At 57.2% G+C, this 21,966-nt stretch overlaps 7 protein-coding genes across 7 annotated transcripts; 2 read left to right on the top strand and 5 right to left on the bottom strand.

The window, feature by feature from the left end:
• Positions 1-1,875: 1,875 nt before the first annotated feature.
• B0I36DRAFT_253231 (carboxylic acid transport protein) lies at positions 1,876-3,560 on the bottom strand (the record flags this gene model as incomplete). Its single annotated transcript, XM_046150742.1, has 3 exons — positions 1,876-2,878; positions 2,940-3,066; positions 3,131-3,560. The coding sequence occupies 3 exons, from the start codon at positions 3,558-3,560 to the stop codon at positions 1,876-1,878; spliced, it is 1,560 nt and encodes a 519-aa protein (XP_046006766.1).
• A 313-nt stretch (positions 3,561-3,873) lies between these two features.
• On the bottom strand, positions 3,874-4,714 carry B0I36DRAFT_39904 (uncharacterized protein). Its single transcript, XM_046161630.1, has one exon. The coding sequence runs from the start codon at positions 4,584-4,586 to the stop codon at positions 4,011-4,013; it is 576 nt and encodes a 191-aa protein (XP_046006765.1). The 5' UTR covers positions 4,587-4,714; the 3' UTR covers positions 3,874-4,010.
• A 2,652-nt stretch (positions 4,715-7,366) lies between these two features.
• On the bottom strand, positions 7,367-9,716 carry B0I36DRAFT_377675 (permease family-domain-containing protein; the record flags this gene model as incomplete). Its single annotated transcript, XM_046160582.1, has 6 exons — positions 7,367-7,820; positions 7,931-8,029; positions 8,129-8,340; positions 8,411-8,815; positions 8,900-9,164; positions 9,298-9,716. The coding sequence occupies 6 exons, from the start codon at positions 9,714-9,716 to the stop codon at positions 7,367-7,369; spliced, it is 1,854 nt and encodes a 617-aa protein (XP_046006764.1).
• A 2,184-nt stretch (positions 9,717-11,900) lies between these two features.
• B0I36DRAFT_253337 (3-dehydroshikimate dehydratase) lies at positions 11,901-13,346 on the top strand (the record flags this gene model as incomplete). The annotated part of the gene is made up of 4 exons (XM_046150748.1): positions 11,901-12,035; positions 12,087-12,413; positions 12,465-12,852; positions 13,015-13,346. 4 exons carry the CDS (start codon positions 11,901-11,903, stop codon positions 13,344-13,346), a joined length of 1,182 nt encoding a protein of 393 aa, XP_046006763.1.
• Positions 13,347-14,766: 1,420 nt separating this feature from the next.
• On the top strand, positions 14,767-17,358 carry B0I36DRAFT_388692 (uncharacterized protein). The gene is made up of 2 exons (XM_046161266.1): positions 14,767-15,841; positions 15,902-17,358. The coding sequence occupies exons 1-2, from the start codon at positions 14,820-14,822 to the stop codon at positions 16,878-16,880; spliced, it is 2,001 nt and encodes a 666-aa protein (XP_046006762.1). The 5' UTR covers positions 14,767-14,819; the 3' UTR covers positions 16,881-17,358.
• Positions 17,356-19,122, bottom strand: B0I36DRAFT_336068 (WD40-repeat-containing domain protein). Its single transcript, XM_046155569.1, has 2 exons — positions 18,701-19,122; positions 17,356-18,625 (listed from the first exon to the last, which is right to left on the bottom strand). The coding sequence occupies exons 1-2, from the start codon at positions 18,972-18,974 to the stop codon at positions 17,499-17,501; spliced, it is 1,401 nt and encodes a 466-aa protein (XP_046006761.1). The 5' UTR covers positions 18,975-19,122; the 3' UTR covers positions 17,356-17,498.
• A 232-nt stretch (positions 19,123-19,354) lies between these two features.
• On the bottom strand, positions 19,355-21,276 carry B0I36DRAFT_336065 (chitinase 18-4). Its single transcript, XM_046155568.1, has 5 exons — positions 21,077-21,276; positions 20,752-21,017; positions 20,369-20,658; positions 20,287-20,314; positions 19,355-20,221 (listed from the first exon to the last, which is right to left on the bottom strand). Exons 2-5 carry the CDS (start codon positions 20,841-20,843, stop codon positions 19,459-19,461), a joined length of 1,173 nt encoding a protein of 390 aa, XP_046006760.1. The 5' UTR covers positions 20,844-21,017; positions 21,077-21,276; the 3' UTR covers positions 19,355-19,458.
• Positions 21,277-21,966: the final 690 nt, after the last annotated feature.

Here is a 21,966-nt window from a genome sequence, read left to right as displayed (position 1 = left end):
TGCTGAACGAGCGCGCATCTTCATCATGACGGAGCGCTACCTACCTAGACGGGGCTCTGTCAGTGCCATGTTGATTGGGCCCACCGCACCCGAGCTACTACTCGTGCCAGACGCAACTACGTACCTTTTCGGACGTACTACTATCCAATGGGATACATCTAACAACACGAGTCAAAGTTCCCCAGAAAATAAAACACGAAACAAGCTGGGGAACAACCCGCGCGCATGGAACCGGGGGGATGATCTCTCCCCACAGCAGCGCCCGTGCGTCGTGCCATCCCCTCCCATCGGCACGAACCGGAACCCTTTGATCTGCGTTTTATACCAGTTCCCCCGGATCGACAGTCCCATCCGTGCGTCAATAGCAGCACGTACATACATACAGGGTCTCGGTCTCGGTTCCGGTTTACTCCACAGCTCCACCGAGAGAAGAAGAAGACGAGGAAGACGAGGAGCACTACTACTGTTACGATTAGAAAACAACGCTAGAATACGCGCGCTAAATCATGTGCGAGGTCTCACTCATGCGGCCGGCGGGGGGGACAAATGTATGGGCCCAGGGGAGATGATGTGCATTCTTGCTTTTCCTTTTTCGAGAATCCCGCTACTACATCCCATTCCGGCTGGCAAGTACCAAACAGCGTGAAACCTAATAGGCAGATGTCAATTGGTCGCAGAGGAGGGGATCGACGGAGGGTTAGCGGATGTGTTTGCTTTTGACTGGACTCGACTGAGTGTTGCGACACACCCCTGTGCGCATTTAAGCTTATTGCCACATCCACCTACATTGGGGGAGTGTAGACTGCGAACTGATACTGGCGAGGAAATTAATCTCTGCGCAAATAGCTGCTCACTGCGTAAGTATCGCCTGGAGAGAGTGTCAAAGTAAAAAGTGAAATACCCGGGATACTACAGTTCAGTCCGTGATGGATCAAACCATCTGGGACAGTGAAACAGAGCTAGCTGATCTTCCATGGGCCATGGCCAAGAAAAAAAAACGGCACGAAACCCAGTCCAGCATGACTCGCCAAGAAAGTCACCAGAACGAAGAAGGCAGCAGCACGTGGGAGGGAGAAAGAGCGCAGTGTCAAACGGAAAGATGTCTTGCAGCTTCATCCCAATTGAAGCCGCCCCCTCCTCTCTCACCCTTCCCCGTGCTCACCCGTAGTCCGGACCAGCCCATTCTCATGGCTGGAGGGACAGAGAGACAAAAAAACGAGAGACATCTCCACACAACCCACATGCACGAGGCAGCCTGCTGAGGCCAGCAGCCAGCCATCCACTTGTTCGCATCCGGGTTGCTTGCTTGCCTGCTTGCCTGCTTGCTCGCTGTCTCTCCCTTTTTCTCCGCGCTTAATTATTGCATCCAGCACTACCCTCAATATGAAAGTTCATCCCTATCCCAGCTCATGTACCGTGAAACCCAATGCAAAAAGTGTTGCGCGCGCGCCGCGCCGCCTGTTCTCCTTTGTGCGTGAAGCCTGAGCAGAGCCGCATTTCTTGTCGCACTTGGCTGCGTCTTGGCTTGTACTTGGCACATGGCCTTGGAGCAGCCCCAATGCTTCGCACGCTATGCCGAGACATTGCAAAGGCCAATTCTTGGCCTAGTTGTAAGCTCGGCCGATCCTCTTCACGCCACGCTCATTGCACACACTACGGCGGACACAAGTCATCTCAACACGTTTTGAATCAAGGTTGTTGTTCATTTCCTCGTTCTTCGTAAAAGGCTACTACAGACCACTTGATGTCCTTGGGTACCCTGGCACTGCAGGTGGATCAAGGAGAATCTGGGATTTTTTTCACCAGGTTCTAGACCCTTGTGACCCTTGCGTGTGCTCCATGCGCGCTTCACACTACCGCATGCACGCCTCGCACCTAAGCGGTAGGCTTAGCCTCCGTGGCGTTGTTAACCTGCTCGACCTCAATGGGCCTTTCCTTCTCATCGTGCAGCGACCCAGCGTCAACAGCCTTCTCGGCATCGTGGTGGTGGTGGACAGCAGCGCCGGCAGGGCCGTGCTCGAAAGAGCGACCGCGCTTCTCAGGGCCAAGAGCGGCAGTGATGATGATGCCGATAGCAATGATGGCGGTGGCAATGCCCATGACCGGGCCGTAGGCCTCCTTGAGCTTGCCGCTCTTCGAAGAGACAAAGTGAGTCTCAGCAATGGCGTTGACAATCTGCGCCGACGGGGACGAGATCATGTTGCCAAGCTGGTAGGTGAGACCGGGGAAGGTAGACCGGTAAGCAGGAGGGGAGAGCTCGTTAAGGTGGATGGGGATCACACCCCAGGCACCCTGGACAAAGAACTGGATCAGGAAGCCAGTGGCAGACAAGGCGGCCTCACCCTCGGGAAGGATCCAGGCGGGGATAAGGAGCGCGCTCATGAGGGCAGCGCCGCAGATGGCACGGCGACGGCCAACCCACTGGGAAAGATAGCCAATGATGGTGCCACCAATGCAGGCTCCAGTCTTCATCCAGATACTGGCACGAGTACCGGCATCGCTGGAGAGCTCCTTCTGGGTGACCATGAAGGTGGTGTAGCTGTCCTGCGAGGTATGCGAGTAGAAGTTGAACCAGGTCATAAGAATGATGCAGTAGATGACCATGCGCCACTCCTTGCCAAGCATGAGCTTGGTCTCAGCCCAGAAGTCGCTGGCAGTGATCTTGTCGCCCGACTTCTTGGCCTCCAGGAACTGGCGAGATTCGGGGAAGCAGCAGCGGAGCAGACCAGCCGCAATGGACAGCCCAGCGGCAATCCAGAAGACAGTCTTCCAGCTTTCGACTTCCTTACCGACACCAAGATTGGCGCACGCAGCAAGAACATAGCCGAAGGAATAGCCCTGTTGCATGATACCGCTCATGAGACCACGTGCGTCGGTGCTGTGTGAAGGCGATTAGTACATGTCATCAACAGGGATAGGAATTGTCTTCCAACACTTACTGGCAGTTCTCTAGAGCCATGGCGACGGCGTTGCCGTAAACACCGCCCATGAAGAGTCCGAACAGAGAGCGAACCGCAAGGAATTGTTGGAAGGTGGTGCTGTAGATGGTGGCGATCTGGAGGAGTCCTGTAATGCCAACCCAGTCAGTATTCATCGCGGACAATAATGAAGTGGAGTCAGAAACACGTACCAAGAATGATCATGTTGGCAACCATGGGCCACTTGCGACCAAAGCGGTCACCGAGGAGACCAAAGACGGCGGCACCGACGGAACGGAGGAGCAGGGTCAGGGTGATGGCTGTAGAGATCTCAGTCTTGCTGACATTGTAGTAAGGAGACAGCTTGTAAGTCTGGATCGAAAGAGCGTGGAAGTCAAAGGCATCAGCGGTCCAGGCGAAGAAGCCGACGAAGAAGTACAGGTAGTCCTTGGCACTGAGCAGGGCAAGCAGCGAGAATGGGTTGCGCAGCTTCTCAGGGTTGCGGAGCTCCTGACGCTCCTCGCCAAACTCATTCTCGATGATTACTCTGTGCTTCCACTTGAAGAGGTCGCTCCAGGCCTGCTTGGCGGTGGCCCGCGTCCCCTTGACGATGGGGCCGCCGTCGACTGCACCCGAAGACATGGTGATCGGTCTGTGTTGGTCGACAAAGGTGAAGCGGGGAATGGAAAGAGACTCTCTCGGTGTCTTGTATGCTGCCCAGAAATGGTAAGTATGAGAAGGGACGAGGAGAGATGTGCTTAGGGAACCACCTTCGAGGGAAGAAACATGCGGAGGGAGATCGGCATACTTATAGCCATAGAGCATCACACCTCATCCGGCGAGATGGGGGGAACCCGGGCGGCGTGAGACACCATGTCTTCGACTGCACGGCTGCAGGGTGCAGCGTAGCACGGCAGGACATCGAGGTCGCGGCATCCGGCATCGAGCTGTTCGCGTGACGGGGATGATGAGCAGCGTCTTTGCCCTGGGACAGTTAGGCGACGACCACGGTCGGCGGGGTGCATGGCGTTTGCCAAGACGGTGGCTTGGTGCTTCATTGGCCATGGCGGAGATGGTGACCATGACCAAGTCTCAAAGCTCGAGCGACCCTGGCCCTAGTCGTGTCTTGGCAGCGTCGTGAGCGCAGGACGGTACAGCTCTTTGCAGAATAGTCGAGGGCAAATTGCCCGAAACAAGCCCTGCGAGGGTTTCCCCCTCGCCTCTTGGCACTTGCACCATACCAGCCTTTGGAACGAGCTGGAGCACCAACTGCCGCACAACGGCTGCCAGGCGCCAGGGTTGAGAGAACGAAACAAGTCTATTAATAAAGCGATGGCTGGCGATACGTGTTTCGAGAGGGGTCTGGACTCGTGGCGATACGGCAAAGAGACTTGTTGGACTGAGGCGGAATTGAGGCAGTTTCATGAGATGGACAAGAGCGCCTGGGAAAGGGGGTCGGAGGAGAGAGTCATGTCCCTGTGTGCAAGGCAGGGTCGCTCGAGGTGAGCAGCCCCTCACCTGACACATACAAATTTTGTGATTGAATGGCTGGCGGGCTGGCTGTTGGTGGAGTTGGGTGACTGTGCTGAGGCTGGGGAACTGGATGGTCCTTGCGAGTCGGGGGCCCTGTGTTGGGACCTCTCCGCACGCTCTGGAGAAGGCCCCCATTGTCCCCCAACATCGACATCCCCCGTACTGGAGACTGTGGAGCAGAGCACCACTGTCTGTGCTGGCCGAGACTGGTCGACCCCGCAGACGTGTGTGTGGAGGACTGCCCTGGTGGTCAGGGTGAGTATCCGATGTGCGGCCGACAGTGGGGAAATCTGACTACGGAGTTCCAGAATAGACGCAGAGAGGGAGCCACGTTTTCCCGAAAACCGTGGACGGGGAAAGACGGCTGTAGATGATGGAAATGGCGGACTAAAATGGCAGGCAATCGAGAGGTTGCTTGTTGTGCGGCGTGTGGTTCACCTTGGCTCTTGGGCTCGTGGCTAGTGGCCAACTCAAGCTATGCCGTGGCGGCCTTGGCTCTTGGCCCGGAACGCTTGTGTGCGCCTCTTGCGACACACAGCCTTGGCGAACAGCGCTCCAAGTCCTGCTCTGGAGGGCGTCCACGTGAGCTGGGCAACCGTGATCTGGACTGCGCAAAGCAGGTCTGCAAATGGAGTTTGTCGAGTTCGAGCCGTGATGCGATGCAACGGATCGGCCGTCCCAGTTTGTGGATGCAGACAGGACTGTCGTAGGCACAATGGAGCCGCGCGCGCTGGCCGTACGATGGAAGTGGACGCCAGACAGGGCTCGCGCTTGGCAGGCGCGGGTCCGCACACACCGGCCCTGGAGGACCACGGGGGTTGCCCGAGGTGCAGGTGGTGAACTGGAAGCGCTGTTTTCTGCAAACGATGTGCGTGAGCGTGCGTGATGCCACTTGCTGGTGGGGACAGGACGGGCCAGCTTGCGTCCGCTTAGTCTAGGCTGGTGCAGGAAGGAGCGCCCACAAGGCGCACCCGCCACCATGTGCCATTTCCCCTTGGGCGGCACGACTAGAACACCCTCTCGCCTTCTGGGCCTGCTTCTCCTCCGGTGGCCTGCATCATCAATCTGCGTGGCCCGCGCTACACCTGCACACGAGCCCGCATGCCGGCTTCTCCCGGCCATCAGTAAGCCCGTCAGCATCCGAGCAGAAGCATCAAATGGCATCGTAGGGATGGTCTGCACGAACCAACACTCCTTCACACCTCCAAGGCCGGCAGTCAAGCAGGCGAGCAGGCGGGAAGGCCACGGAGAGGGCAGGGCCTAAGCAGCAAAGGCTACCAGGCCACCTACAACCCCACGGACCGTCAACTCCACCGTCCCCCATCTCATGCACCCTCGGGGCTGTGGTCAGGACATATGCAAGTCGTTATCAGGCGCCACGTGCAAGCTCAAAGCGCGTCACCAAGTCTAGCTGCCTTTCCATGTGGGCACTCTCGCAAGTCCTCAAAGCGGCAACTACGCCCGAGACGCGGCACATCCTGGTCTTTCTGCTGGTCCACTCGAAATGCAGTCCACAAGGCTGCTGCTCAGATATGCCATGAGAACGTGGGGAGTCATACCGACCTAGTGGCGACCAGTCGATACTCTGGATGATGTTTTGTTGGCGAGAAACACTTGGCCTTGCTAAACCATGTTGAGGCCCCCCGGTGCCCCGACTGCGACATTGACCGGACCGAGACGGTTTCAGCAGCCCTCAATGCCCTGGTCTCTCGACACAGTTTTTCTTCTCCCAGCTCCTTCCCCGGATTGTGGGGCCGGCATGCGCGAGATAGAGCTCTCTCCCCCAAGATACCCCCAAGATACCAGATCTCTGTCTGCCAGTCGCACACCGCCAGACAACCCCAGCGTTGCATTACCGGACGTGCGGAAGTCGCATTTTCAGGGTCTCTTTGTAAACAGCTTCCCCGACACCCCCAACCTTGTTCCATGCCCCCAACCTTGCCGCCCAGCAGTGTTCAGGATGCACGTGTTTCCGACCTACCTCCCAGCATCCAGGCTTACCCCAATCGCAGGAAACACAGCGCCACGCACTCTAAAATAAGCATATCTGAGGCTCTGTTCCCATACCCTGCCATCTGTGCAACCCACTTCCCCCAGCACTTCAGGCGACCCGGCACAATAATTAGCAGAACCTCAGACACCAACCCCCCACAGATCTCATAGCAAAGCCATCTCGAAACACTTGGCAGCAACACTTGGTGTGGACGTTACGGTAGCAGATAGGCTTCCTGGATAACTTGTTGATTATTGCAAGTGTTCGATTTTCCTAGCAGGGAACGAGCACAACCTTGGGTGACCAGTCATTGGCCAAGGATCAGAATACCACGTAGTTGTCCAAAGAACATGACGGTATTTCCAGGAGCGGTGCATTCCTGCCTAGATGGTTTTCCAACACGGCGGACGCCAGTTTCCGACGCTTACGCTGTTCGGCTTCAATTCAAGCATCACCTCGAACAACACAGTTGCATTCTCCTACACAGGCAGAATGGCGTCTGCAGTCACGAGGCAACTGCTCAACCTGCCTTTACAAGGTTGCCGTGACTTTCGACTCAACTATTTGACAAAGATGTCAGCCCCACTTGAAGGTGGTCTTGCCGGTGACATATATCTAGCACGACCGTACCTTCTCGCATAAGATGCGTCAAATTCCGGAATAGACCGTGTAATCATTGAATCTTTTCACGAAGTCTAGAACGACAGCATGCAGGTGCTACAAGCAAGAAAAGCATCATCATCCGTCATGAGATCCAGAAATATGTAACCAGATTGTTCGAGCTCGAACCATACATGTCTGAAGTCGCTACTGAGCACCCCTTTTTATTGTTTTTGGCCACGCTGACATTGTTCCTTGATCCTTCAGCTTGTGCGCGCCTTTTCCGAACGATACCACCTAGATAGCTACGCAAACAACAACTCTAAACGCGCTTATACTTCTCATCACCGTCCATGCTGTCGTTCCCGCCCACGGCAGAGCCTTCTTGACCGACAGGGCCCGCCGCATGCTCGAGCCCCTTCTCTTGGTGGTGCTGCTGCTGCGAAGTAGCAAGAATGCCCGTAGTCTCCCCGTTGGTCACGACACCCTCGGCAGCCGCGGTGTCCTCGACCTCCTCGGGCAGCGTCAGGTTCAGGATCATGCTGATGAACGCCGTCAGCGCGAAGCCCGAGCCCATGATGAGCTCGATGGCGTCGAGCAGGCCCTGTAGGCCGACGTTGCCGTTCGTGTTGACGTTGGTGAAGACGTTGGAAAAGTAGGTCGGCACCAGCGTGGCGCCGTAGCCCAGCGTCAGGGCCGCGGTGAGGATGAAGCGGTTGCGGCGAGTGAAAGGGACGCCCTTGGTGATGATGGAGATGCCGGACACGGCCACAGCGCTACAATTTTGGGGAAGATGTCGTGTTAGCGTACTGCCATTGCGCTCTTTCTTTGAAGTGGTCTAGAGTATGGACAGCTGGACAGCTGGAAGATCTGATGACTGACTTACCAGAACAGAAAGCTTGTCATGCCGCCAAGAACGGCGGAGGGGATCGCAACGAGCGCGGCCGCGAACTTGGCAAAGATGCCCATGATGATCAGGAAGAAGCTGCCATCAAGAACCAGTCAGAGTCGAGGTCCGAAATGCAGATGAGAAGAGAGCTTGGAAGGCAACATTCATCTTGAAAGGAAGGAGGGTTCCACTTACCAGCAGCAGTAGCCCGCAGTGCGGTTCGCGCACCGCGTCAGCGCAATGACACCGTTGTTCTGGGCGAAGCATGACATGGGCGTCATGGTCATGAGCGCGGCGAAAACACCGGCGAGGCCGTCGGCCAGGACACCACCCTGGATGCGAGACTCGTAGAGCTTGCCCTGGACCTCGAGGCGAGACACATCGCAAGTGGCAGTGATGTCACCAATCTGCGTGACTGTCAGTCACTGAAACACTTTGCAGTAGGTTCGCAAGAAAGGAAAAGCATGAAATACGTACAGCTTCGCAAGCGACGATGATGAACAGGGCGATGATGGGCAGCACCAGAGGCCCGTACACGGTGAGCTTGAACGTGCGCACCCACAGGAAGGACGCGGCGGGCGCGGCATCGATGCCGGAGCGGTCAAAGTAGCCCGTGGCAGCGGCGATGATGCAGCCGACCAGGAGGCCCAGGATGACACTCGTAGACTTCATGATGGGCGACCCGAAGCGCTCGCAGAGGATGATGGTGACGAAGACGGAGAAGCCGAGACCAAGGTACTCTGGCGAGCCCCATGGCAGCGCGTGCGGCGCGGCAATGTTGGGACACTTGGCGAAGAACGCGGCTGGGCTGGCGTCGGAGCAAGGGCCAGAACCGCCAGCCCAGTTCCTGAAGCCGCTCTTGATCAAGTAGACGCCGATAAGCTATACGGAAGCAAGGGTCAGCATTTTGACGCTGCGGTGCGACAAGGACGCATTGTGCTCTCTCTCTCTCTTAAGGTTACGCACCATGACGGTAGGTCCTGTGACGATCGGCGGGAAGATCTTAAGCATGATCTTGGGCGGGATGAAGGCGATGAGAATCTCGACCAAGGCGCACACGGCGCACGTCCCCAGAACAGCGCCATAGGCGTCCGGGCACGGCAGCTTGACACCTGTGGGAGACGTTGGGCAGAACCCATTCGCGTACATCTGGGCGAACGCGCCTTGGGCAATGGGGATGATGGTGAACGAGATGCCGACAACGGAGATGAGGCCAGTGCCGATATAGTATCTGCCGGAAAAGTTAGCCAACCGTGCTCCATTACAACTGCAAATGTAACCCGTAACTCAACGCGGGCACTACTGTGTCCAGCTGTCCCTGCGAGCTCTCCCGTACCATTGACTCAACTACAAATAGCACTTACGGAGTCTTGTAGATGTGGAACCGCGTGATCTGAACAGCCGTGAGAATACCGGATACAATGAGCGCCGTGGAGACGAGATACTGCTGGCCGACGACGTCGAGGTTGACACCGGCGGCGCCGCCGAGCAGCAGGGGCGGAGTGATGACACCGGCGAGCATGGCCAGGGAGTGCTGGAAGCCGAGGAGCAGGGCGAGGACGACGGGCATGCGGTCGTTGAGCCCGAAGAAGGGCGACGAGTGGGACGGGCGCTTCATGAAGGGCAGGTTGGGCGTGAAGAGGAAGGCATAGTCGTAGTCGCCGAGCAGGCCGTGGCGGGTGGTGAATGTCTTCTTGACGCTCCGCAGGTGGTCGCCGACGCTCTTCTTGCCCGGGGCCGCGTTGTGCGGCGTAATCTGAGAGGGGACCTGGTCCTCGTCCATGGTGGGCAGGCAGGAAGTAACCTTTAGGAAGTTACGTCGAGGGGACGAATTAGACCCTGGGTTGTGCCTCGTCCTGCTACTGTAAAGGAAGGAAGCGGGATGACCTCGACGACGACGAGTTACACGATGGCGTGGTCAATGACGAGGAGCGAGGTGGCAGCAGCTGCGATCTTTAAAAGGAATTTGATTCCGAGATTGAATTGCACGACACGCCAAGAGTCCCGGATCAGACGAGGATTGTCGTTTCGCGAGATGTCAATGTGGGGGCGAGGGCCGAGTAGCGGCGGCAGGGTGTGGAGGCGGCGATAGCTGGTGTGGAGTGGATCAGGATGCGGAAACCCACCAGGTCTGGGGCGACGGGCTGAATAGATATAATGGATGTGTCAAGCGTCTTTGTCAACGCGACTTGATGCTGTCAGCGGTGCTAACGGCGGCTGCTGAGAAGAAGCTCCAGAGCAGCAGCAGCAGCATGTGAAGAAAACGCTACTAGCTCCAAGGCGTGCCCGTCAAGCTCAGCTGAAGTTACAGCTCTGCACGATAGCACGTCGCCGGATCCCGCCGCCAGCACGGAGGCGGCCTGGCTCCTTGGCTGAGCGCGAGGCTGGACAGGGAGTGGAACTCGGAGACACCCGCCCATGGACGACAGCCAGTCCTGCTTTTCCCAGCTCAATGCACATGTGCTCTGCAGGGTTTGTCCAGGCTGTCGGTAATTGACGCATCGAACGGGGTCCCCGGCCGTTGTCTTGAGGACCAGAGTTTCTTTTCCGGCAAGATGGGCATCTCCAGGGCCTTGATGGGAGGAACCTGTCTGGAGATGGTGACGGAGCGGTGCATTGCGCTGCAAACACTGAGTGATGGGGAGTGGAGCCGGCACTGGGAAACCCCAAAATCGTGGTTTGCATTTGGGCACTTGGGGGCTGGAGTGCTGGGCTGTGATTGGCCGGCGTAGGAGCTTTATCTCTGGGCAGCTGGAGTCGTTGTCCCGGCCTGGGGCTGGACCGGGGCCGGTGCCCACTTGACGCACCAGCGGCAGGAGCCACCCACCGACGCTAACACCCGACAGCCACAGCGCGTGCTTGCCGTTATCTCTGCCGAGCCGCAACCCGGCGCCATCTCGACCTCGTCCATCTCTGCAGCACACACCATCGCATCGCACCTCGTCGACGCCTCGTCGCTCTCAGCTCGTCAGTCGGTGGCAAGATCGGGACCCCCCTTGGTCCGCTGCCAATCACAATGCTGGGGTGAACAATGGCTTAACCTCTTTTGTCTTCTGCTCGCGTGGTCCCCTTGATTGTCCCCACCCACAATGTTTGTCGGCCGGTGCCGTTGACGACGACGACAAGGAAATCCCATTCTCCGGCCGCAGTTTCTTTCGCCCGCAACATCTGCTGTACCACGTGCACGGTCATTGCTCAGGTGCAAGCTGGGAACATGTATTGACTGACTCGAACCGCGGTTCCTCGGGGACCATTTTACCTCGAGGAGTGGAGCCTGGCGGCGCGTCTTCACCAGTTGCTCATTTGCGCTTTCTCAGCATGATACAAGCATCGCAAGGTGTTCCTGACGAGGCGCGTACCGTGCAGGTGGCCGGCCTGCTACAACAAAAGTCAGCCGAATGGCAACTCTCCTCGTGATCATGACATGATGATTGTGTGAGAGTCTACTGATCATCCTCGGACATGATGGCGGTCGGCGATGCATTTCTGGCGCCGCGGTGCTGGGCAACGCCACGTGCAACAAAGCACATCTGGATTCGCAAGAGTTTCCGCTGCCCGTGAGAACCATTGCGGATGTTTCTTTCAAGGTAGACCACCGCTAGCCACGAGTCGCAGGCAATTCTTTCCTCGTGACTTTGACATCAGTCGCCTTTTCGACGCCACAGGCATCATCTGCTCACAGTTGTCAGGCACTGACAATCGACTACACTCCCCAGCCACAAAACAATCAGCACGAGACCGCCCAGAGTCATGCCTGAGGAGAATTGTTATGGTCTCGCAGATATATATGCATCTACTAGACAGTTTGGACTCAGAAAATGTGAAGTCGATCCAACAACCTTGACAGTGCCGAGGATCCAGGCATACACAACTCCACACGAATGGAAGACACGGCAACTCGACAACTTGCTGCCAACTGTTACGGAGCTCTCATCGCCCACGATCCTCACAGTCCGCCAAGATCAAGATGAGCTCGCGCCCAGGAATTTGCAGCATCTCGCTTGGCCGTGCTGCCGCAGGCCACTCGCTACGCCACAGGCTCGACATGGCCCAGTTCCACGGCTTCAAGGGAATCGAGTTATTCCACGAAGACCTTGTTTCAGTAGCGGAAGAGACCTTTTATACTTCCGGTCCGTACGTGAGGCCACCTCAGGGCCTCGGCAACACGAAGCCGTTCATTTCAACACCGGCCCAAGAGCTTGCTGCTGCCCACGCCATCCGAATCATGTGCACCGAGCGTGGCATCAGCATCATCTGCCTGCAACCGTTCTGGCAGTACGAGGGCTTGCTGGACAGAGCGGACCACTATCATCAACTGACCGTCAAGCTGCCCCTGTGGCTGGAGCTCGCAGAGGCTCTGGACACAGACTTGATCCAGGTGCCCTCCAACTTCCTCCACTCGGGAAAGCTCTCTACCGACTTGGCACTCGCAGTCAACGATCTGCGCAGGATGGCAGATGCCGGTTTGGCTTATGGCGGCGTCGACTCCAAGGGCGAACCGCTTCAGCGAACCATGACCGCGGGCGTGAAGGACGTCAGGGGCCGCAGGGTCATCCGCTTTGCATACGAGGCCTTAGCCTGGGGCACCCGCTGCGACACCTGGGAACAGGCATGGCATACGGTCCAGGTCGTCGACCGCCCGAATTTCGGATTGCTGCTTGATACATTCAACCTCGCCGGCAGTCGCGTCTTCGCAGATCCGGCATCATCTACGCCCCTAGGTCTCATTCCGGAGGCACACAAGAATCTTCGGGAGAGCCTGGACAGACTAATCAAAGAGGTGGATGTCGAAAAGGTGTTCTACGTACAAATCGCAAGCGCTGAGAAGCTAGCAGAACCACTTGTCGAGGGCCACGAGCTCTATGTAGCAGACCAGCCAGCCAGAATGAGCTGGTCGCGCAGTTGCCGCCTCTTCTACGGTGAGGAGGGCATATTTGCGGGGGTCGGCAACGCCAACACAACTGACCAGGACCAGACCTGTTCATTCGCCCTCAACAACGCCCGGAACGGCAAGCCCTCCGACGGCAATGACACTGATGACGATGAAAACGACACCACTCTCGTTGCCGCGGCTACCGAAGAATATCTCCCTGTCCGCGACGTCGCGCGCGCCATTTTCGAGGACCTCGGCTTCCGCGGCTGGATCAGCCACGAGGTCTTCAACCGCCGCGCCTGGGACACGGACCCCGACGTCCCTCAGGAGCTCGCCAGCCGCGCCGCGTACTCGTGGGCGAAGCTGTGCACCGAATTCCAGCTCCGTGGGTCACCCAGCCCGCGCCGCTCCATGCAGAAGTCGCCTGCGCAGGAGACAGATGACGGCAAGACCGACTTGCATGCTCCGGCTGGACAGACCCCCACGACCGCCGCTTCTGAGGATCAGGAGCAGGAAGATGGTCACGCGGCGTTCCTATAGACGGGTTCAGGATGCGCCTCCAGTGTTCTGGTGCGTAGTTTGCAGTACAAAGCAGCACCCTTTTCCTTTTTTCTTTTCTATGGGCAGGTGTACCTGGCGAATACGGCGTTACTTCTACTCCCTCAACCGGGCATCACCGCAGAGTCTGCAGGATGTTCCCAGCATTATGCACAGAGTCGAGGTCCAGCTCCCGGCAGTACAGCATGGGTCCAGACGAACCCGCACGACTAGGACGCTTATGGTGTCCTATGTGTGTTGGGTTTACCGCGATGCCGTTGTCTGTGTTAATCCGGCGTCCGTGCCGAATCCCACGGGCCTGGATGGCTACCTAGCTACGGGTACCGTTGAGAATAGCGAATTTTAGTAAATAATACACTTGCAACTTAATGTAGTGTATGGCTTTATGTAGATAAGATTGCTGACCTACGTGATCGAACTCATCTCGTAGTGGCACTGCTTTGAGATGGGATGTAGCCGGATTCACCATGGTAGATTGTGGCCACCCATAATGCAGAATCTTGGTGGCACCCTGCCCTTTCCCTAGGAACAATAGGTCAACGGCCTGGTAATGAATGCCAGGGTGGCGAAGCGTTCAGAATCTGGGGGAGGCCCTGCTCGCCTCTTGACGCTTGGGAAAGTCCTGTAGTAGACAATGGCCAGGCCCCGGTGGAGCATCAGACCCGCATGAGATTAGACAGGGCGCGTGCCATGATCAGGAGCTTACTGCCCATCATGAACATGGTGGTGAGCATGGATCTGATTGCCAAGGCCAGAGCCTGCTTGCGCCAAGCCTCTCCAGTCTGCCTGGTGGTCCTGACCTGGCGTTTCCGAAGAGCGCTCGCAAAGCCTCAAGCTGTGAACCTTGTATTTGCGCTCCCCTCATCCATCATCTTCAAGCATTGCTCTTCCCTCAAATTTTCGATCTTTCTCAACTTGAGATCGGATCTCGACGCTTCATATTGTTCCACATCCCCCCGGCGGCTCGTCTGTTCCACCACAGCAATCGAGCACCGCAGCTCGATTGCAATTTGTATGGCATCCCAGCAATACGAACCGATACCACAGCCTGAAGATCGACCAGTCTCCCCGCGAGATCCATCGCTGGAAGCAGAACTTGATGAGACCGCTCTGCACCCGGCCAATCATGAAGCCCAGCACACGGATCTTGAAGGCAGCGAAGAACATAAGAAAGTCACGGTGCTCGCGATTCAACCAGAACAAGCCGACGGGAAAGAGCTCGGGCGGGGCACGAAGCGCGCCAGAGCTCTAAGTGTCTGGCTGCTGTTCCTCGTATTCCTTTCATTGTTCATGCTCTTGGGCACAATCATTTTCCTCACTTGGTTATGGTTCCAAGACCACAAAGCAGTCCCGTGGCGGAGATTGATCCTGAGTACTTATTCCGTGCAGCTGATCACCATCTCGGGAGTTTTGATCAGGACATCCCTAGGCATCTTCACACCGATCACCACGTCCATGGTCGCTGCCATAGCATTGGAGAGGCGCGGGGTCGCTCTGGATGTACTACTGCCCATCGCAATCATCCGCTACACTAACAGCGGGCCACTCTCCTTGATCAGATTCGCCCTCTCTCCGTCGACGCTGGGAGGCTTTTATACTTGCTTAGTCTCATTCCTTTTTCTCCTTACCCTTGCAGCACAGTACTCTTCAACCCTACTCACATACGAGCTCGGACCCACCGCGGTCATGAACTTCACTCGGTCAGCGATGGTCTCATTCCGTCCAGACCGTAGCTTTACCCCTTCAAGCATTTCTCTGGCAGGATATACAGACTACTACATACGCCGTCCGGATTCCTTCAGCATTTTCGCCGAGTACAGCGAGCCACCGCAATCGGTCGCCGACGATATCGACGACACGGGCCTCACGATTCGAGCTCTGCTTCCGATCAAGGAGAAGACGGACCGGGAGCGGATAAGGCTGTTTCGCGGCACCGCGAAGATGATAGACGCACGCGTCACGTGCGTCCGTCCAGGGATAGCGGGGCTTCGCATATGCGGAGTCCCGCTCGTGAAGACGGCCGGATATGAGCTTTGCGGGACGCTTCGGGGGATGGACATCCCCCACAAGCTCTGGACGCAGCTGGCTGGCCCCGGCCCGGGCCCTGAACTCGAGGATATGGACTTCCGGTGTAAGGCAGACAACAATATTTATGGATGGTCGCTGTGTCGAACGACGGGATCATATTTCTACTCGTTCCTAAGTGGCGGCGTGTCCAGGGTTGTGGAGGATTCAAAGCTTACTGCTCTTGCCATGACATATCTGGTTCTTGATATAGGAGCCATCTACTGGCAGCTAAGGTCTCTCAATTCAGATCCCCAAATCACGAATCTCACGCAAGACGGCGCCTTGGTCGAGTACCCTAGCTGGGGAGAAGGCCCATGGACCATTCAGCGATGGCGCTGGACCCCCTTCAATGACAGCTTGCCCTCGCCAGAGCTGCAGTTCAACGCAACATGGTGTGCTCACGTTGCGCCGTAAGTTCACCTTTCCAATCCGCCATGCAGATGAATGTACTTGCTCAGCTATCTGTGCAGCGATGAGGATGTTGGATACCTCAACATCACGGCCTCGGTCGAAGACCACATGCAGGAACCTACGTTCAGCCTGGATGTTCAGAGCAACCGATTTGATACCAGACCCATCAGAGAACAACTTGGCGCGGCAGGAGTGGGCTCAAAGCCCCGACACATACTCGGCATGTCCAGAGAGGCACTAGAAGCCAGCATGGCGGACATTCGATTGCGCCCCCTTGCCTCTAGCCACCCCGCATTGGGCGACAGCTTCCTGAATGACCAAATTGCGCTGCGATACGGCGAGAATTCGATTCTGTTGGGCCCATTGAACGTGGGAAGCCTCCCAAACGAGGCCCAGGAAGACAACGCCCAGACGACCGACATGCTCCTGGCTGCTATCTTCTTAGATACCCTGAACGACACGAAAAGCCCCGCCCGGGCAATCCAGGCCTTTCGCATGACACAGTACCGCATCATCTACCAGGACTCACTCGTGGGATACGACCAAAATCTGGCCCAGATCGAGATCGACGAGGAAGCCGAGGTGCTCGCGCCGGCCGGCAAGACGGGCTACATCGCCGTCATGGCCATCATCGCCGCGCACCTGGCCATCTTCTTCCTCGTCCTCTGGCTGTTCCGCGCCCAGTCGCAGTCCAGCATCCTCGAGCAGGCCTGGTCGTCCGTCGGCCAGGTCGCCACGCACCCGGACGCGCAGCAGGTCCTGATCGCGGCTAGCACCGGCAAGACCGACGACGAGGTTGCGCAGTGGATCGCGTTACACAAGGGAGGAGGAGGACCAGAAGCCGGCGGCCTGGCACCACCAACATCACGACTCCGCTTCTGGCGGCGGCGGGGGCGCGCGGCGGTGATGAGTCTTGCGGGCAGTGTAAGGCAGATTCTGACTGGTGGTGGTCGGGCAGAGGTCGGTGGGCCAGCTCCTGTTGTGCGATATCAGATTCGGGACGGAGGAGTTGTTTCGAAGGTCGTCAAGAATGCCTGAATTAAGCTTTGCTTTTGTACAATCCTTGCCCCTGTACTGTATGAAGGCTTTCAGTTTTCTTGGACGGGGCCGGGGGTTTTTGGGGCTTTGACTATGTCGTCTTTGTTTTGTGCATCGGACGGAAATTGGTCCTTGTTGAAACTGGGGCCTGGGAGTCGTGGTTTCGCGAGTTTCATTTGTGACAAGATACCCCCCCACGTATTCATCAGTTAAGATGCCTCTTACCTGCTGCCTCAATGGCTAATCCAACGCGTCAGGCTATGAACTTGGCGAGTGCAAGTTGACAAGACTAAATCGGATGGGCCTCTGACAAATATGGGGTTTTCAAATTCCAGCTGTGTCCAGACCGCGGGCTTGCACTGGTTGGGCCAGGTTCATCCTTCGTTGGCAATTACCTCATTCAGAGTAAGTCCATCATCAGTTCCATATAGGACAAGTTTACGCAAAACAGATTCGAACCTCTTCTTATCGAACGTGGGGGGTATCTTTTTATATTTCTTTTGTTTGTGTATCTCATTCCATATGTACATTATCGAGTACCCCGGGAGAGCCGGGCACCTGCACTGCACCTGCTTTTCCCTGTTACCACTCACACACAGGAGTGCGTGACGAAGGCGCTCAGATTCCCTTGAACTTCAGGATCCCGTGCGCCCCGTGCGGGCCGAGGTCGACCTTGGCCGCGCCGCCCTTTCTCCGCTTCTTCTTGCCGCGCTTGGGCGCGTCACTGTCGTCGGAGTCCTTGTCGCTGTTGTCGTCGGAGTCCTTGTCGCTGTTGTCGTCGGAGTCCGAGTCCGAGCCCTTGGCCTTGCCGCGCTTGCCGTTTGTCTGCTTCACGGCCACCGCAGCGGCTGGGGCATCTGAGTCATCGCCATCGTCGTCATCGGAATCGTCACTGTCGTCCTCGTCGTCATCATCATCCGAGTCGGATCCTCCGCGCAGCGCGCCCGCGCTGATCCCAGCCTCCTGCCAGACCTTGATCGTCTGGCCGCCACCACTTATCAGGCGGCCGTGGCAGTCAAAGTCGACGCCGAGGACGGCCTCGATGTCGTCGTGCCGCAGCACCGTCTCGACCTGGCGCTTGTGGATGTCGACGACACGCAAGGTGCCGTCACCCGCGCCGACGACGACCTTTTTCCCGCCGCGCGCGCCATAGACCTCGTCCGGCACTTTGACGATGCAGTCGAGGCTCTCGCCGCCCGCGCGCGACGAGCCGTCCACCACGACGCGGTCCACCTGATCGTCCCACGCGCCCTTGTCCCAGATCGTGAGCACGCCCGTGCCCGTCCCCACCGCCACGACGCCGTTCTCGCGGTTCGTCTTGGGGCCGATGCCCGGGATGAAGGTGGTGCAGAGCAGCTCGTCCTCCTGGTCGTCGCTGCGGACGAGGACGCCCCTGCGCAGGTCGGTCACGGCGAGGGTCGTGCCGCCCGTGGAAATCCACTGTTTCGAGAAGCCGCTCGTGCTCTCGGCCGAGACGGGCAGTGGCGTGATGCTCGAGATGAAGTCGTCGTGGGGGAAGTGGGTCTGGGCCGGCTTGGACGAGGTCAGCGCGCGGTCGCGCAGGTCGAGGAGGTGCAGCACGCCCGAGTCGCAGGCGAGGAGCAGAGTCTGGGGGGACAGGGCGTGGAGGAGGCACGGCGAGTCGTCGACGGATTTCGTCTTGGGGATGGCGATCTTGGAGAGCACCTGGCCGGTCGAGGCGGAGAAGTGCTTGAGGAGCGAGTCGGTGCCAGCAGAGTAGAGTTCTGGAGATTTCGAGCACCCTCGGTTAGCTGTTTGAAATTGAGACTGCGCCATGCCCAATACCGAAGAAGACTTACCTGATCCGTCGTTGCTGAACACGACACTGCGACAGCTGCCCTTGTGCCGCCGTGTGCGCCAGGCGGTGTCGATCATGCCCCTGCCGTCGGACAGGACGCTGGTGTCGCCATCGGCATCGGCGTCGTCGCCGGAGCTGCCGTCGCCCGCAGAAGGCAGGCGGAAGCACTGGACATGGCCGCTGGCGAGACCCACGGCGAGCAATGGCTCTGTCGGGTGCGCCGCCTGGGTGAAGAGCTCCGAGGTGAGCGGGAGGGTGCAGAGGTTCTCGAACATGGCGGGCAGCTGGACTGGGCCTGTGTTCAATTGAGGCGGGGATTGTAAGTGATTTACAACAATTTCGAGTCGCGTCACCGAGGTGCTTCCATGGCAGGATTGCAAAGTCGCACAGGGTGATGTTGTGGTGAGGGAGGCGGATTTAGATGAGACGGCGATGACCTCAAGCTGGCCGTCTTTTTTTCTTTGCCTGTTGATCCCTCGGCGGGTCGTCGCACCAGGCAAGGCTCCGGACCCACATGTGCAAGGGGAGCTGCAGCAAAGACCCACATCTGATTCTCCTTGCGCGCCACAAGGCTGCTCCTTCCAGTCGTGATCATGTCGGCTTGCCTCTTGGTCGACATGCACGCAGCAGTGCGAACATTGTGTCTTTCAGATACTTTTTGAACAGACTGTCTTGTAATGTAACCAACTTTGACCACAAGCTGCGCTCCCCACCAGTTTTCACTGCCGCCGAGGCCCCTACAATGCCTCCGATTCATGTCTAGAGCTCATGTTTTTGAGAGTGGTGACGATTCGCAAAGTCAACGCCCTTGTTGAGAGCTTGCCACCGGCTGAACTGAGGCCCATCGCTACCAAGCTCCCACGCAAAGACACCACCCACCCCTTTCGATCGAACAATGCTTTGAAACTTGTTCCTCACTGCCCGTGCAGTGTCAAACGTCCACCAGACATCCAGATTCTCGTCCCAGTGGTAATAGCTCCCATCGTCGGGATCGTACTTCCCCCAGGTAAGGGCCGCCTGCCACGACGCACTCAGCCAGTCCGGCGTCTGATCAGCCCACGCGAACGCGCCCGCCTGGCCCAGGTCTGCGCCGGTCTCGGGGTCTTCCATGAGGACTGTCGGGCAGCCAATCGGGTTGGCCAGACATGGCTCGTGCTGGGTCTTGAACCACTTTACGTAGAACGCGAAACCCAGATTCAGGTCCTTGGCTCTCGCTCCGCGGTCAATGTATGCATCTAAAGCCTCGATGCTGAGCTTGACACCTGTGTGATGCTTGGTCACGTTGTCGCGGCGGTTCATCATGTCGTATGTCATGACGTTGAGAAAGTCGACGTGCTGCATGATGGTGGGCAGCGTGTCGGCCGTGAAAGCGAGCATGTCGCCGACTTTTCCTGGCACTGCCGCCGAGATGATCTTGTTGGCTCCCAGCGCGGTGCGGATCTCGCCGAGGAACTTGGGGTATGCCTCTATTTCCCAGGCCTTCTCCTCGTTGGGAACAGTCTTGTAATCTTCCCCGTTGCCACTGTGGAGTGTCACGTATTAGCGGGCGAGCTTCTTGTGTTCACTCGGATCTGTCGATGATCTTACCCAGGGTACTCCCAGTCGATATCAACACCTGAATCTCAAGGTAAGAACATGCTCCAGCTTCTTCCGGTGAGGTAAGACGTACCGTCAGCACCAGTATCCTTCACCATGGCAGCGACATTCGCCGCCCAGCGCTTTTGGCCCTCCGCTGTCCGAGCAGCATCACTGAATCCCTCCGTGTCGCCCCAGCCGCCAATGGCAATGAGCACCTTGACGCCGTCGCGGAACTGGGCCCGGGTGGCTTCGACCGTCTGCCACATGGCCGGCCAGTCATGCGAGCCTTCGGGGCGGTTGAACACGTGCGGCCGCATAAAGCTCATGGCGACATGGGTGACAGGTGCGGTCTGTGTGTCGCCGGGAAAGATTTCGTGCTGGCTGCGAGGACGTCAGTTCAGTGGGCAGACAACGATAAGCACTGCTTGCGAAGGATGTCCTGTTGGAGGGGAGAATGAAGCGCAAGTAACTGACTTTGTAAGGTACATGATGTTGCGCAGCTCGGTAGCTCCAATGGCAGGCAAGAGCAACGCCCCTGCGAGGCAGGTCTTGATTTTCCAGAACATGTTGTTGGCCGTTGCTCTTGCGGAGCAACTGTTTGTATGGTGGCCTTGTTGAAAATCGAATGGCAATGACGGCGGGCCCGATGGCTGGGGAGAAGACAAGCGGTAGACCTGCTGGAGGTCAAACTTGGAGCTATGATGGCCAGTGAGACGGGTGTCCCGGAAATGGGATATATACTGATGAGGATGTGAGTCGAGTGGTTGAGTGCAGAACCAGGATGCTGTGGCATGCTCACCGTTTCTCTTGGCCCGAACCGCGTTTGTACTTACTGGTCCGTGACAGAAGCGGCCGGATCTGCTGTTGACACGACCACAACGCCGAGCTGCAGGATACCGCTACGCGAGAACTGGTGGCGACACAGGTCAATGACAAACAGGCGAGAGTGAACTCACCGGCACGATCCTGAAGAAAGTAGGGAGACTTTCCATGTTGTGCAGAATGAGGGGATGGGCAAGTGGGGTTCTCGCTTCCGCGGCTTCAGGATCCACCAACAACGCGGAGGCGGTGGGTCTTGTCTGGACGTGACGAGACGTCTAATTGAGCAGAATCGTCGCCGTTTGAGTGTTCTCTTTTTCCAAAGCCTACCGCTTAGTTCACCCTGAAGCTGCAATCTCATGGTCTGCACAGGCCTGTGTAATGATTCATCACGAAAATGGCCTCTTCCTTCTTTCCATGGGGGATACTTCTGCCGATGGCCGTCTGGAGACCCTTGTGCTCCAGTCGATGCTTAGCGTCTTGCACTGGCATTGGCTGCTTTCACAATTTCTCGACCAAATCAGGCATTTAGCGGAGCCCATGGTCGGAAGGCAGAAATGTAGTTGCAAAATTAAACAGAACATAAATTGCATGATCAGCACCACAACGGCCAGCACTGGAGCATAAATCTTGTGCTCGTACTTTGTATGTATATATTCGTGAGGCTAATGATGGGAACGCTCATACTGATGCAGCTGTCTATGCATTTGTGAACTACCTCCTCCGCAATGGCTATCAGTCCAGTCTCCCTTGTTCTATAGTGTGTGCAACAAGTTTCAATGTATCAATTGCAAAGAATGGGAACCGTTTATCCTGCCAAAAAGGAAGAACTGAAAGAGAAGACTTCGACGTCATTGAGGTATATGATCA

Source organism: Microdochium trichocladiopsis, assembly GCF_020744255.1.
Source record: "Microdochium trichocladiopsis strain MPI-CAGE-CH-0230 chromosome Unknown B0I36scaffold_11, whole genome shotgun sequence".
In the NCBI taxonomy this organism is placed as follows: Eukaryota; Fungi; Ascomycota; class Sordariomycetes; order Xylariales; family Microdochiaceae; genus Microdochium; species Microdochium trichocladiopsis.
The sequence above is the reverse complement of the archived record's forward strand: the minus strand, read 5'-3'. Positions and strand labels throughout refer to the sequence as shown.

What these genes read in the sequence shown, in the direction of transcription:
- B0I36DRAFT_336065 (XM_046155568.1), bottom strand. Translation starts at nt 20,843, where the DNA reads ATGTTCTGGAAAATCAAGACCTGCCTCGCAGGGGCGTTGCTCTTGCCT. An exon ending in AACATCATGTACCTTACAAA is followed by an intron (nt 20,659 to 20,751) that starts GTCAGTTACTTG and finishes ACGTCCTCGCAG; the next exon opens with CCAGCACGAAATCTTTCCCG. An exon ending in ATCGACTGGGAGTACCCTGG is followed by an intron (nt 20,222 to 20,286) that starts GTAAGATCATCG and finishes GACACTCCACAG; the next exon opens with TGGCAACGGGGAAGATTACA.
- B0I36DRAFT_39904 (XM_046161630.1), bottom strand. Translation starts at nt 4,586, where the DNA reads ATGGGGGCCTTCTCCAGAGCGTGCGGAGAGGTCCCAACACAGGGCCCC.
- B0I36DRAFT_336068 (XM_046155569.1), bottom strand. Translation starts at nt 18,974, where the DNA reads ATGTTCGAGAACCTCTGCACCCTCCCGCTCACCTCGGAGCTCTTCACC. An exon ending in GTTCAGCAACGACGGATCAG is followed by an intron (nt 18,626 to 18,700) that starts GTAAGTCTTCTT and finishes CGAAATCTCCAG; the next exon opens with AACTCTACTCTGCTGGCACC.
- B0I36DRAFT_388692 (XM_046161266.1), top strand. Translation starts at nt 14,820, where the DNA reads ATGGTCGCTGCCATAGCATTGGAGAGGCGCGGGGTCGCTCTGGATGTA. An exon ending in TGGTGTGCTCACGTTGCGCC is followed by an intron (nt 15,842 to 15,901) that starts GTAAGTTCACCT and finishes CTATCTGTGCAG; the next exon opens with CGATGAGGATGTTGGATACC.